Consider the following 15,831-nt stretch of genomic DNA (forward strand, 5'->3'; position numbering starts at 1 on the left):
TTTCTTCCTCACCTTATGCATTGTGCCTGATTCTTGGTGTTTGCTGCATTGGTTTTAAGTGAATTGGGCACCAGAAGTTTAGAGTTAAAATGTACTCTTAAAAACATGTAGCTTCTGAAGTCATTCTAGCAAAAGACTTGAAATGGTTCCTTTGAACAAACTGGACTCTTGAGGAATATTGTAAAAGAGCAGAAGAACATATATGGAATCTTAAATCTTCTTGTGTTAGATCAAATTGCAGTGTTAGGATGCTGATACAGTTAGTATGTCAAGTCTTTGGAATTACTAGGACTTACATGAGCGTTGTGATTACATTGTCCCAGTGGATAGGAATGCACATTGAAATCTAGCACACAGTAATGATTTCTTTCTTCTGAGTGGGAATATTTGAAATGTATTTGATAAACTGTAACTGATACAGTGTTAAATTTGCACTTAGAATGTGCACTTGTAAAATGAATTTAAATATTAAATATCCTTTGTTTAGTGTGCTGATGCCTTTTCTTGTCACTCATTGAGAACATTGCTTTTCATTATGCGACTTGGGTTTGCTTTCTTTTAGGATATATTCAAGCAGGCAACAGAAGACCGTCTAACAAGTGCAAAGGAGCTCCCTTACTTTGAAGGGGACTTCTGGCCCAATGTTCTGGAGGAGAGCATTAAGGAACTAGAGCAAGAGGAAGAAGAACGGAAGAGAGAAGAAAACACTAGTAATGAAAGCACTGATGTAAGGACTTTTTCATGATTTAATGTAAAAGTTCTGACTATGTATAGCTAATTGTAAAAAAAGAGGGGGGCAAGGCACTTCAGTTAACTGGGTTTTTCACTTTTCACTCTAATATAAATTTAAATATTATAGTTTAAAAATTAGAGCTGGTAAAATACCAGTAAGCTACATTTGTACAGCACCTGTACAGCAGGTGTTCATATGGCTATAAACTATCTAATTACCAAAGACAATTTTGTTGAAACAGCTGCTAGTTGAATATTTTGCTGCTGAAATCCAGTTATTATCAATGATCATGTTGCCACCTGATTTGGAAGTTAAGCATTTGCTTTTAAATATAGTGGCTCATTCATTTTTTTAAACTTATACAACAACAGTCTTAGCAGAATGTTCTGAGAAGGTAATGGAATGCTGTGAGTTAGTACTTTACTCTCAGTAGGTTTGTTTAGTAACTTTAAGGCATTGAGGATCTGAAGCACAAATTACTGCTGAGATGTTCTTGGGCTACTTTAAACTAGAGAAATTTCTTGCTGGTGTCTTGTGCAATTTTTTTGAGAGTATAAAAGTGTGTTATCAAGTTCAACAAAAAAAACCCCAAAAATTAAAGAGATGCCTCTTAATTCAACAAGTTTGAAAGTGAATAGATGCAGAATTTATGTATCTGCCTAACCTTGGATGCTCTGAGCTGTTATGGAAGAGGTGATGAATCTAGGATAAGATTAGTAGTTTTGCTCACGCAGTAGTACTTTTAGTACTCTTTAAGCACTGTTGCTTTGTCACCTTATCAGATACTAGATTTTTGGGAGGTTTAGAATTTTTTTGCTGGAAGATGTGTGGATCAAAAAATGTTAGGTTTAATGTTATAATTAAAAATTGTGAACCTCTTGTGCTGCTCTTTGCAATACCTTCTTTCAATGACTTTGATTAAAGTGCAGGAAATTAAGCAACATGATATCAAATTTGCATTAAGTAACATCTTTCTTAGGAAGGTATTGTTTGCTTTCCACAAGGTATAGTTTCAAATCCTCATCTCTCTAATATACCCACTTGTATAGGAACCACTTGTGAAGGATTATTTAGCTCTGTGTGTGAGGCTGGTCAATATTTAGTTGAGCCTTCACAGCAGTTTGGTCCCAAAATCCTGAGGTAGGGCCAGCTTGCAGTACATTAGTATTTAACTTTATTAAAAATATTTTAAACTCTTTATTGATCCTATGCTTCACTGTTGAAGGAACAATAATAAGCTGTACTGTCAGGTGATGTGATAATTATCTATGTTCACTGGGAATTTCCATTCTGGCAAAGTTACTTTAAGCTTAGGAAAAATGCTTATTTGGCTAACAGTTACTTTGATCCTTGATCATCTTGTGCTGTGGGGTTTTGAGGGGCTCTCTGAGCAGCCCAGCGAGAAACAAACTGCCCATTACTAACATAATATGGTTGAAATTAAGCTGACCTTTTTTTGTTTGATTGTTGCAGGGTATGACAAGTGCATGCTAGAAGTTGCACTTGTAATGCCTTTTGGACTCAGAACAACAGCTTCGTACTAAAATCATGTTAAATTTAAAAATAAATCTGTCAGAGCTGTAGCAAACTAAATCTAGGTGGTTTAAGTGTTTCTTACCTTTGCTTAGTGCCATATCAATTGCACTTTGCAGTTATTTTTGCTTTTGAATTCCTTGAGAATTCATCTACTGAGCCCCTTTGTAATTGTGCAAGAGTGTGTAGCTATAACAGACAAACAAGTTTCATTATATAATGTTTTGCTTGTATATCCTGAGCATCTGTGCTTTTAATATTTTTGGATGTATGTATTGCTGATTTTGATATCTTTAGGAGTAATCTAATGGAATTAATTTAATGTTTCTGGGGACCCCAGTATGTGTCTTCAGAGTAAATGATTGTGAACTGTATTTTGTCCTGCAGTTACAGAATATGTAAAAATCATCACGTGGTGTTGCTTATATACCTGATGTAGAATGTCTTTAAAATTGCTAGGTGAGCAAGGGAGACAGCAAAAATGCCAAAAAGAAGAACAATAAGAAGACAAGCAAAAACAAGAGCAGCTTGAGTCGTGGCAATAAGAAGAAGCCTGGCATGCCCAATGTGTCCAATGACCTCTCCCAAAAGCTGTATGCCACTATGGAGAAGCACAAGGAGGTAAGAGTTGATTGAATGAGGAATGTTCTTTACTTCAGTAAAGAGGTGTACAAAGCTTTGGTACTTCAAACACAGTCAAGCTCTGTAAATTATACAGGTTTGGCTGGAGAATTGGGTGTCTCACCCAGACAGACCAGTGCCAGTAAGTCTGGGTGCTCTTTGCTGCAAGAGCAGTGGGAATAAATGCAGCTATGCTTGTGCAGAACTTCCTAGCAGTCTAGACTGCTGTGGCAGTTCTACTGTTACTGTTCAGTCCAGTGCCCCTTTCCAATTTCTTCAGAGGAAAGTGAAAATGCAGGGCATCCAGATGTCCGAGATTTCCCAGGCCACACAAGCACTCCACCTGGCGGCAGGTCATTCAAGTGCTAGCTGATCCTGGAACTGTGCACTCTGTGATGAGGTTTAGTGACCAAATCATCTTGCTAAGTGCTAGCATATTAAGCCTTTTTATTTTTCAGGTCTTCTTTGTCATCCGTCTCATTGCTGGCCCTGCAGCCAACTCCCTGCCCCCCATCATTGAGCCTGACCCGCTCATTCCATGTGACCTGATGGATGGGCGTGATGCCTTCCTAACCCTTGCTAGAGACAAGCACCTGGAGTTCTCCTCACTACGAAGGGCTCAGTGGTCAACCATGTGCATGCTGGTGGAACTGCATACCCAGAGCCAAGACCGCTTTGTTTACACCTGCAACGAGTGCAAGCATCATGTGGAGACCAGATGGCATTGCACTGTCTGTGAGGTATGCTTGGTGAAGTTTTCCCTGCTTCTGTCCCTGTATCTTCGTGCCCAGAGTGCTCTTTACCTGAACTGATTTCTCATTATTAACTGATGGAAAAAGATCTGTGCAGTTCATCTGCTGGCAGTTTGGAAGGGAGGGAAAACATTTTCCTTAACAAGTGGTTCTACTGATGTGCTACTTGGTGTGATTTCTGCCTTGAGGAGAGATGAAATAATTGTGTTTTCTGTAGTTTTGAGATCCTACTGCCCAAGAAATTGGGAACTATAGCCACGGCTTGGGCTGGAATGGTAGGAACAGCTGATTTTTCTGAAGAGCAAAGCGTACATTTTCCTTCCAGAGTCAGAAGTCTGGGGCTCTGCAGTATTTCTGTAGAGGGCTCTCTGTTGGTTTACTGGCACAGAGGTTTTGCTGTGCTACGAGTCACATCCTAATACCCCTGTGACTTGTTCACTACTCTGTTGTGTCTCCATAGAATGCTGTAACCAGCATTTGTGTCTTCAGAAGTGTTTGCAAAACCAGTGTGTTTGAAGATCAAGTCCAGGGTTTTGGTTCAATGCCCATTGGAAGCTGGATTATTGTATCTGGCTTCTTAGTTTTTTAGCCTGCTGAAAGGGAATGACTAACTCAGATTTGATCCTAATTACAATTTGATACTTCAGTTTCCTCTGGTTACATATATCTAGATCTATATACACACACACATAAACATGTGTGCTTTTACCTTCTTGGTATATACCAGAGAGCAAATTCTAAATTTCCTATGGTTTAGTGAATTGTAAGAACTTAGGCCTTTTTCTTAAAGATAAATTACTGAACCCAAATTCATATGCTGTTGCTTTCACAGAACGCTTTCTGTTCTTTCAGCACTCTCTTGTTAACTCACATTTGCAAACTGAAAATTTGAAGAAAAAACTGAAAATAAGAATTTCATTCTTTGAAAGCTGATACCTCTTCTGCCACTCCTGCCCTCTTCTTTTGAAGCAGGAGCAGATGAGTGGCTATTTGTCCTCTGCCTATTTCTTTTCCTTTCCTGTTGGGATTTTTCTGGCCCAGCTGAATAACGTGTGACTTAATAGCTCAGAGCCGACTTGTTTTTCAAGGTTTATATATTTGTGTAGCTTTCAGACACCGTTACACCCACACACTTTCCCTGGCTATTATTTGGATTTATTCCTTCTCTAGTACCTCAACGTGGCATGAAAGATGGAATTTTTCCTTAGAGCAGCAATTTGCCTGGAACAGACTGGGAGTAATATGTTGAGGTGGCATGACATCATTTATTCATTTATGGTATGGAGTTTCAGGAACACTGATAACTTACCCTTTGTTGTCTTTTCAGGATTATGACCTGTGCATCACCTGCTATAACACTAAAAACCATGACCACAAGATGGAGAAATTAGGCCTTGGTCTAGATGATGAGAGCAACAACCAGCAGACCGCCACAACGCAGAGCCCCGGCGATTCCCGGCGCCTGAGCATCCAGCGCTGTATCCAGTCTCTGGTCCACGCCTGCCAGTGCCGCAACGCCAACTGCTCGCTGCCGTCCTGTCAGAAGATGAAACGGGTTGTCCAACACACCAAAGGCTGCAAACGCAAGACCAACGGAGGCTGCCCCATCTGCAAGCAACTCATTGCTCTCTGCTGCTACCACGCAAAGCACTGCCAGGAGAACAAGTGCCCTGTGCCCTTCTGCCTCAACATCAAACACAAGCTCCGTCAGCAGCAGCTCCAGCACCGCCTGCAGCAGGCGCAGATGCTGCGAAGGAGGATGGCGAGCATGCAGCGCACGGGTGTGGCGGGCCAGCAGCAGGGATTGCCCTCGCCGACACCGGCCACGCCGACGACTCCGACAGGCCAGCAGCCCCCAACACCGCAAACCCCACAGCCCCAGCCTCCACCCCAGCCTGTGTCACAGCCTCAGCCTGCACCTCCCAACAGCATGCCACCCTACACCATGCCAAGAACTCAGCCCCCCAGCGCTGTGTCCCAGGGCAAGGCAGGTGGCCAGGTGACGCCTCCAACTCCGCCTCAGCCACCGCAGCCACCAGTTCAGGGCCCTCCTCCAGCAGCAGTAGAAATGGCCATGCAGATCCAGCGGGCAGCAGAGACCCAGCGCCAGATGGCACAAGTTCAGATCTTCCAAAGGCCGATTCAGCACCAGATGCCCCAGATGCCACCGATGGGAATGAACCCTCCACAGATAGGCAGAGGTCCCGGTGGCCATATAGATCAAGGAATGGGGCCAGCAGGAATTCAGCAGCAGCCCCCGTGGGTGCAGGGGGCCTTACCCCAAGCTCAGCTGCAGCCAGGAATGCAGAGGCCATCCATGATGTCAGTAGCTCAGCCGGGTCAGCCAATGAATATGGCCCCTCAGCCAGGGATGGGTCAAGTACCTGGCGCTGCTCAGTCCAAACAACCACCTCTGCCCCAGGCAGCCTTACAAAACCTACTGCGGACTCTCAGGTCTCCCAGCTCACCCATGCAGCAGCAGCAGGTGCTTAACATCCTTCACTCCAACCCTCAGCTGCTGGCTGCTTTCATCAAGCAGCGGGCTGCCAAGTACGCGGGGTCCCAGAACCCGCAGGGCATGGCGGGGCAGCCTGGCCTCCCGCAGGGGCAGCCGGGGCTCCAGCCGCAGCAGGCCATGCAAGGGCAGCAGGCAGGGGTGCACCCCAATGCAGCCATGCAGAACATGAACCCCATGCAGGCAGGAGTGCAGAGGCCCAGCATGCCCCAGCAGCAGCCGCAGCAGCAGCCGCAGCAGGCCATGGCTGGGATGAATCCTCAGGCACAGCAGATGAATATGAATCACTCGGGGATGGCTCCCCAGTTCCGAGATCTCCTGATGAGACGGCACCAGATGATGGAGCAGCAGCGCCACCAGCAGCAACAGCAGCAGCAGGGAGCGGGACCGGCGCTGGGGCCAGGGATGGCCAACCACAACCAGTTTCAGCAGCCCCAGGGTGTCGGGTATCCCCAACAGCAGCAGCAGCGGATGCAGCATCACATGCAGCAGATGCAGCAAGGAAACATGGGACAAATAAGCCAGCTTCCACAGGCCATGAGTGCAGAGACTGGAGCCAGTTTGCAACAGGCCTTCCAGCAAAGGCTGCTTCAGCAGCAGATGGGGTCCCCAGCTCAGCCCAATCCTATGAGCCCCCAACAGCACATGCTCCCCAATCAGGCCCAGTCCCCGCACCTCCAGGGCCAGCAGCTCCCTTCATCGCTCACCAATCAAGTGCGTTCTCCGCAGCCTGTACCCTCACCGCGGCCCCAGTCCCAGCCCCCTCATTCCAGCCCATCCCCTCGGATGCAGCCTCAGCCTTCTCCGCACCACGTCTCCCCGCAGACCAGCTCCCCACATCCAGGACTGGTAGCTGCCCAGGCTAACCCCATGGATCAAGGGCACTTTGCCAGCCCGGACCAGAGTGCAATGCTTTCCCAGCTTGCTAGCAATCCCGGCATGGCAGGCCTCCATGGTACAAGCGCCACGGAACTGGGGCTCAGCTCCGAGAACTCAGACTTGAATTCAAACCTTTCACAGAGTACACTAGACATACACTAGACACGTTGTAGCATTTTGGGAGCAAAAAAAAATTAAAAAACAGAAAATAAAAAAAAAAACTTATTTTCGCAAGACTTTTTGTACTGAAGACAAATTTTTTTGAATCTTTCTTAGCTAAAAGGACATTTTTCCCTGGAACACATCTGAACTCTGCAACAGTAGTTTGTGGTTTTAAAAACAAACCGATAATGAACCTGAGGGACAGTAGAGTACAAAGAATATATTTTTGTTATGGCTGGAATCATAACCAGTCCTTTTTCTTGGATTTTTTTTTTCCTCGTGTGCGTTGGGGAGGTCGGGGGAGGAAGTTGGTCTTTTGGTTGCTCACCAAAGGATGCCCTGCTCACACCTCCAATAGGTTTTATTTTTTTTTAAATTAATGAAAATATGTAATATTGATAGTTATTATTTACTGAGGCAGATGGTAAACATTTTCCCTATTCTGGTTTTTCTTCATGTCACTGCAAAAAAAACACCACAAAAACAGAACAACAGAAAAACACAGCAGAATCTTTCCTAAAACCGGAGGACAAAAGGGGTTAATGTTGCTTTAAAACTACATTACATATATAAATATATATATATAAAAATAAATACCAATCTTTTCCTCTTTGGTTGGAAATATCTCAATTCTTTGAAAAATGTAAAAATATTAAATAACTCAGTCCCCTCCCGATGTCTACTTTTGTCCTCCAAGAATTTTCTATACAAGAGTCTGAGCTTAAAAAAAACTTCAAGTATTAAAGTAATTTGTACATGTAGAGAGAAGAGAACATTTTTGGAAATACACAGGGGCAGCTGCCAAATGGATGTAGTATATATATTGTGGTTTCTGTTTTCTTGAAAGAATTTTTTTTGTTATTTTTACATCTAACAAAGGAAAAAAAAACATAAAAAAGAGGGTAAGAAACAATTCCAACAGGATTATTTCAACCTGAGTAAAAGTCCCTGGGGTTTCTTCTTTATGCTTGCTTTCTCTCTCCCCTGCCCCCTTTCCCACCCTCTTCCATTTTCTGTAAAACTTGAAAATAGAAAGCAAAAAACCCTCAAATGTTGTATATCATGCAATTAAAGTTGGTTACTTATAAATAAGAACTTTCAATCACTGTATAGACTGTTAAAATTGATTTCTTATTACCTATTGTTAAATAAACTGTGTGAGACAGACATCCTGTTTTTAATGTTTCCCTTCTCTCCCACATGTGTTGCTTGTTCTTAAAATGGTGGGGGTAGCAGAATATGTGCTACTTCAAATGTTTGCTATCTAGACGTCAGAGCTATTTAATGTATATGACTGTTTTAAAATGCAAATCTCTAATAAGGGATGTGGAGTAATAATTAGTCTTTTAAATGGACTTTTGGTACAACTCTGCATTCGCGTTGTTCCCGGCATGTATCTTACCAAAGAAACGAGGTCTGACCTCGACAGTTGTGCCAGTCAGCTGTGCCCCACCCTGCTCACACAGCCTGGGAGCAGCTGATCTTCAAAGGACCTATTTTGCATTTTGAAATGAGAACTATTTGTTTGGATATGTGATATTAAAAGATCCTATTTCACTTGGAGTATATTGTGCGCCTTTTGGCACTGAAGTGTGAGCACGAGGTAAGCTTGTGTGGATGTTCCTGCGGGCAGGTGCTGCACCAGGATGATGTGTGGGTGTCCAGTCACCCTGTGTCACATCTGGTGACCTGCTGGATGCAGGGGCATTCCCAAACAGAGCTGCTGTCACCATGGAGTGCTCATGCAGTGACCCCAGTTGTGTGTTGCCCACAGGAGTTAATCCAGTCATGTCGTTTGTTGAGCTCAAGCTGGTTCATTGAGGGCTTTCCAAAATCCAACCTTATGTGTGCATGTGCATACAGCTCTGGCTGCCTAGGGAATAACTCACCACCAGGGTGTTATGCACCTGGAAGACCCAGATGGGACCAAGGATGTGACCAGAGCATGATTGTGTAATGCCGGTGTTGGGAGCATCAGCATATCTGCAGTTCCCAGACAAATAACACAAGCAAGCTGACCTCAGGAAGCTGCTAGTGGAAGATGATGGAGTAAATGTGGATCGATGGGATACTCAGCCAAGTGCCAAACAAAAGTAATAGTGTATTACTATGTGAATGGATGTTGGAGATCTTCAAAAGAGGGAGGAAAATGCTTGGGTTTTGGGTATAAACACAGGACAATGAAGCTTGTATTTAAAATGGAGTTGGTGGCAATCATTTAGCAAGATGGTGGAAAGTTTGTGGCAGGCTGAAGGAAAGCAGCTCTGGGCTTTGGTATTCGTCCTTGGCTAAACCTCATACTGTTCACCCTGGCATGGTGCAGACCAGCTCTGCACCAAGCCCACAGTTACCCTGGTGCGTTGGGGAGGGACTGCTCCTGACCTAAAGGAGAGCAGAAAGCAAAAAGAACTCCCACGTGTTGAATGCCAGGGCAGAAGCCTGGGATTGTTTAAATTTGTGCTCTCTACAGTAAGCTTGCTTCTTCTTTTCAGGCCACCAAGCAAAGCCTAGTTTTGTTTTCAGCTTTGGGGGACTTCTCAGGATGGAGCATAAATAAAATTCTTTCTGACCACATACAGGCTAGTGAAGTGAAAAGCGTGCCCAGCCTTCTAACTTATATGCTTTTAGTGCAAAAAACTTTCATTTGTGCACACAAACAGTGGTTAGAATTTGTCCTGACCTGCATCAAAGCATCTGAAGTGGGGATGTCCTGGGACCTTGCAGAGCACATTACAGATCTTCAATTGTTAACATAAAGACTTGTTTGAAAGATGCCGTGCTGTATTCTATGTGGTAGCACAGCTGCTCTGTCCCTGTTTGTAGGTGCTGATCCTGAGCCAAGTTCAGTTTTTGAGGTGCTGTGATGATCAATAGTCTTAAATTTACATAGGGTTCCTTTTCCTGACATCCCTCCACTTCTGTTTTCCCAGCTTGTACTGGAGAACCAGAACCCACCATTTGGGGAACTACTATGGATGTTTTAGTAATGGAAAGATTTCAGGGTGACAACAAAATTAGGGTGTCATCTATATCTCTCTTGCCATTCAGTTACATCCAAGTTAGAGTAGGTTGTTTTACTCCTATTTATTAGACTCTTGGACCAGCAAAAAGAATTCACACCCAAAGTTCTAGCAATCCAGTCAGATATTGATTGTCCAGTTACATTGATGCTAATGGTTATACTCAAATAATGTGTAGATCAGTGATGTAAACTTTCTCATGTCTGACCTTCCAATGTCCCAGCTCTCTCAGCCTCTCCCCATCTGACAGAGGGTCCAGTCTTCTCATTACCATCCTGCCCATTTGCTGGATTCATGCCCATGTCTCTCCTGTACTGGGTAGCCCAAACACCAGATAACTGCACAAAACCCAAGACAATGTTGCTACCAATTAGACAATTGTTGTAACAGCAAAACAAGCTACAGCAGCTCCTGGCAGGCCAAGACAAGCCCAGGCAAAGCCTGACAGAGCTGTGGCCTCACTGGAAGCAGCAGCACCATGACAAGGCTGAGGTAGATGATGTAACAGTGACAGCCATTCCAGCTTCTGTTGCATTTTTCCAGTGCTTTTTCTAGTGTATGATACACAGTTTCTCTGCAAGAAACTCCACCTCTTGTTTCCAAGATGGTCTTTTTGCTGCTTCCAGTTTCAGCCAAACTCAAGGACTGCAGCCCATCCTCTGGACAGTCTGGAGCAGGTCTTGTACTGAATGACAGCAACAGTCAGAAGAGTCTGCTCCTAATGACCAGTTCTGCCTAAGTGTGTGATGAGGCTTCCTACCCTAAAAATGAGGTTTTATTTGAAGACCAGCCACAGGATGCTCTGTCTGGGGAATGTTTATTTTTACCAATCCTCTCAGCAGCTGCCTTCTTACAACACTGGGGTATCTGCCAGTTTGCCCAAGAAGCCATTTCTTCCCTCAGCTTGACAAAGCAGATTGTGTGCTATAGATCCCTGCCTGAGACACATCCTAGCCTATCCCCTGAAAGTGTAGAAGCACAACATGCTCCATCCACAGGGATTGCAGCAGCATCTGTGCTTGCATCATGGCTGGAGAGCTACTGAGCTGCTGTCAGCCTTGCAGGTGTGGCATGTGCATCAGCATTTGCCTGTGATCTGGCATTTTGTTTAGAAACATTTTGATGGTTTGCTCAAGTTGCCTCAGTTGCACTCCCTTAGAACAGGGTCTTGGTTTCAACTCTCCTGCAGGGGATATTGGATGTTTGGAAGGGAAACCTGTTCTGTGACTGGTGCTGTGGGTGGCTGATGGGCAATCAGCCATGGTTCTGGTCTACTTTCCCTGTTAAGGGAGTGTGGTGGATTTGGGGAGGGTGGTGAAATTACTGTTGGCACCATCTTCCTCAGTCATCTTTAAAGCCCTTCCTCCATCCTGATGAAGTTGGCACAGCTCAGACTGTGGTTTTCCCCAGGTATGCTGGGTGGTGGCAGGCTCTGGTATATCTTGGGAGCACAAAGCTATGTGGGATGCAACCACAAGCTCTGACAGTAGGTATTTTGCTTCTCCTCATGCCCCTGCAGTCCTGCTATTTTGGCTGAAAGTTCAGAGCTTCTGTTGCCCTGAAAAGTAAGGAGTCTTTCATTTTGTTTACTCTTCACTTTTGTTTTTCATTGTCTGTGTTGTCCCACACCAGTGAGGCACTGAAATGAGCTCCCAGTACAATGCTGTGGTGACCAGAGCTTTGGAAGCCATACAGTGGATGTATCAAACCAGCAGGCCTGTTGATGGAAAGCCAGAGCAGCCTGAGGAATGACCTGGGTCTATGACCACCCACATTGCCAGGGCTTATAACCACATTCATGGCCTGAGTTACAGCCACCAAAAGTCAGAACTCCAAACTCATTAATTAAAAAACAACAACAACAACAACAACAACAACAACAACAACAACAACAACAACAACAACAACAACGAAAAAAAAAGAAAAAACCAAACAACCAAACAAACAAACAAAAAAACCCAAATCAAAACCAAACAAAAAAACCCACAAAAAAACCCCAAAAGCAACAAACAAACAAAAAAACTAAACCCCAGGGGCTCTTCTGAGAGCTCTTCTGTTTGCCTGCTGTTAACTCAGTATGAGCTTGTATTAAAGTATTTCAAGCCCTTTTTTCTGTCAGGTGGCCCCAATTCTCCAATGTCACCACAAGCAGTGAGAGAGAACCCTAAATTGGGACTCAGGAAAGGACATGTAAAGGGATTTCCACCTTGGTAAACTGCATATTATGTGTCAGGCCTTGTGAATGGTGTAACATCTTCTGCTATTACCTGGACCTACTGGTCCAGGCTGTCCTTTCTGCTGGGGAAGGTGACCTGGCAGGACATAGTGGGGGCCCTTCTTGAAAAGGGATCGAGGGATCCCTTCCTTGCAGAGGGATTGAGAGGCAGCACAGCTCAGCTAGCAAAAGCCAGATTTCTTGGGGGTCTGGGATGGGATAAACGCTTTAAACTGAGATTTATCTCCTAGAAAGTTAACACTTCCCTCTCCTTATCAGGATAGCCTTGGAACTGGGTGTAGTTGTTTTATGGGGTTTTGGTTTGGTTTGGTGTTTTTGTTTATTTGTTTGAGTTTTTTAAAATTTGAACAAAAATATTTACTGTTTCGTTAGTATTTGTATTTAGAGTTATGTTGACATGTATTGACAAATCTAATGTGGTAGTAAAATAGCAAGGAAGGACAGGCTTAGTATTTGTGCCCTTAACTGGGCTGCCTGTTGGGTCTGGGGTTGGATTATTTGTTCACTATACAAATTGCTGAATTACTATGTCTATTGTATAGTGTAACTTACTGACAAGGGGCTGTAAGTGCAGAAGAACATCAGTGTAACTTTAAGGATGATCTGACAAGGGCTTTCTGAAAGCTCCTCAGCCCATGAGAGAGATCTAGAAAACAGCAACTCCTCAAATCTCCCACCTGAAAGTGGGATGTTGCCTGTTCTTACATAGTGCAGGACATGCCTCTCTTCATTTCACAGTTACCTTGGTAAAATTAGTCTGCCAAAGGTTAAGCAGAATATATTTTCTTCTATTCCTTCTGTTTGCTTGTTGGTTTTCTAAGCTCATCTACCCTATTTTCCTGTTTCAAAGACAGTACTGTGAATGTATAGCTAAGGCTTACATGTCTATAAATACTTTTTCTTCAAAATGGTTCCCTTCCCAGTCCTCATGACAGAAATTAAACCCTTCAATGTCTTTTGGTTTTTCACTACGTCAGCTAGGAGGAGCCTTAGGAAGGCCTGTGCTACTTTCCACTGCAAACAAGAATTTGGAAGTCCTGGAACCAAATGGCTGCCACTTAATGCTGGAAGTGAATAAAGGCCCTTGGAGCACCAAGATTCTTATGAGTTCCTTGAAATAACCGAGTAGAAAACTGAAAAAGGAGGCTCTGGAGAAGCAGCAGATGAATTTCTGAAGCCTGGGGACCTGGAACATGGGCTCTGCTTCCCAGAGCATGGGTGAGAGAACAGTACCAGCAGACAAGCACAACAAGCCAGTGAGACAAGGCTCCTCAAGGAAGTTGTGGTAATAAGGGACAAAGCAGATGCTGAAGTACAAAAGCTGCACACCTTGGAGCTGAGTGCCTGAGGAAGCAGCCTGGCCCCCTGTCCTGCAGCAATAATCCCTCCCATTGCAGCTGGGATTCCTTCTGTCATTGCACCTGACAGCAGCCCTTTGATACTGATCTTTTCTAAAACCTTTATTGCAGATGATGTCAAAACACAGACCAAGCCCAGAATATCAGTAGGGAAGGAGATGGGAAAAGTGAAGTCTAATCTAAATGTTGGGTTTTAATTACCTGAGATTATCAGTGCTGTTCTCTCCCTAAAGGAAGGAGTGGCTTTACAGAACTATTTGGATTATTGTTACATAACAGAATGCTTATTATTGAAACGAATATAAGTATTCCTCAATCAATCAACCTAATTCAGCTTAAAACTAATTTACTTAAATGCTATTATTTATTGAAAAGGCTTATTTAGAACTGCAATAAAAAATGAACAGCTGTGGTTTGGGGGCTGCTTTTAAGCTTGTTCTGTGTCAACATAAAACTCGTTTCTACTTAAGCCTTCAAGAAGCCTTGAGCCAGGCTGTGTGTGACCTAAGGTAGCAGTGCTGCTTGTTCCACTCTGGGAAGGGAGCAGGGGATGCACACCAGTTGTGGCTCACAATGTGTTCCATGACAGATTATCACAGTAGAAAGACTTAATGAGCCTTTATTTTGTATTTGTCTTTTCTGGAAACAGCTTTGCTGTCTTTCATGCTGTGCAATGTCTAGCAGTATCTACAAGGAAATAACAGTTTTTATGATTTATTTCATTATTAATTATATTCTCTTAAAGCAATTTTCTATTTTGAACATTGCTGGAGGATTGTCTAAAAACCTGAATGTGGAGAATCCCTGATGCTATGGAAATTTGCTGATCAAGTTGCAGACTGGCTTTGCCAGCTCTCTGCCACTGTCCCTCTGTAATTGGGCTGTGACCACTATCCCAATTCTCATTGTGTTTCACAAGGACAGTGGAACTCCTTTTTTTAGATCAACTGCCTCATGTTAGAGCCTTTGGATTGTCTGGAAGAGGAATCCATGTGTAAGGTAAGCCTTTGCAACAAACCTTTTCCATGCTGCTTTACTCCCACCTGCAGCTAAAACTGTACTGAGTTGTGCTTCACACATTATTTGTTCAGCCACTCACTACAAAACCTATCGATGACTGGAAAGGCTGACCCGGAACAGAGACTAGACAGAGCAAAAGCAATAAAATAGGTATTTATTGAAAGGATGCATTTTGGGCAGTGTGAGAGCCTGGCTGGGGCTACACCCCAATCAAATCCAAGATGGATCCCAGTCTTTACACTTTTTAAAGTTTTGTTTCATCTACATATTAGGGTCAATTATCCAACCACAGCCCCAGGCTATGAAGTATCAGCCCCCTGCTTACCCCCTTTTCTTCACCATTGTTTTTGCTTTTTGGGTAATGGTTGTCCTTGATTCTCTAGCTGGGAAGGGATTGTTTTGTCTAACTACCCTGTGAAGAGAACTTACTAACACCTAATACGAAGTTTCAGAGTTACACACTAAGCAGTACAGAGTCTGAAACATATAAAAGCTAAAACCCAAGGCATAATTTCGTAAAGACTAGGAATGCACAGTACAGTCTCTTTTTTTTTTTTTTTTCTTCCTACAACATCAACACAGTGACAATGATAACAAAATAAAAGGGGTAAGGTGGAAAATAGAATTGCCTTCAGGGACTTACCTTTACATAAGCTTCTTGACAGGCTGATAGAGCTGGGGTTGTTCAGTCTGGAGAAGAGAATGCTCTGGAGAAACCTCACTGCAGCATTCGAGTACCTGGAGGGGGATTATAAAAAGGAGGGATTTTTTGTATGAGCACGTAGTGACAGAACAAGGGGCAGTGGCTTTAGGCTGAGATTAGATACAGGAAGAAATTCTTTGCAGTGAGGATGGTGAAGCACTGGCACAGGTCGCCCAGAGAAACTGTGGATGCCCCATCCCTGGAAATGTTCAAGGCCAGGTTGGATGGGGCCCTGAGCAACCTGCTCTAGTGAAAAGTGTGATAATTGATAAAAGATTCGTGTTAATTGTAGAAGTTTT

The 15,831-nt window shown here is 43.8% G+C and overlaps 1 protein-coding gene across 1 annotated transcript in view; it reads left to right on the forward strand.

Moving 5' to 3' along the window:
* EP300 (E1A binding protein p300) overlaps window positions 1-8,364 on the forward strand; it is a 60,510-nt gene extending 52,146 nt beyond the window's left edge. The window contains exons 28-31 of the mRNA XM_056481815.1: window positions 563-727; window positions 2,726-2,887; window positions 3,346-3,627; window positions 4,967-8,364. Of these exons, the coding sequence (XP_056337790.1) occupies window positions 563-727; window positions 2,726-2,887; window positions 3,346-3,627; window positions 4,967-7,195 (2,838 nt within the window). The 3' untranslated portion in view covers window positions 7,196-8,364. The remainder of the gene's footprint in view (window positions 1-562; window positions 728-2,725; window positions 2,888-3,345; window positions 3,628-4,966) is intronic.
* The last annotated feature ends 7,467 nt before the right edge of the window (window positions 8,365-15,831 follow it).

This window comes from Oenanthe melanoleuca, chromosome 1A, assembly GCF_029582105.1.
Source record: "Oenanthe melanoleuca isolate GR-GAL-2019-014 chromosome 1A, OMel1.0, whole genome shotgun sequence".
Taxonomy (NCBI): Eukaryota; Metazoa; Chordata; class Aves; order Passeriformes; family Muscicapidae; genus Oenanthe; species Oenanthe melanoleuca.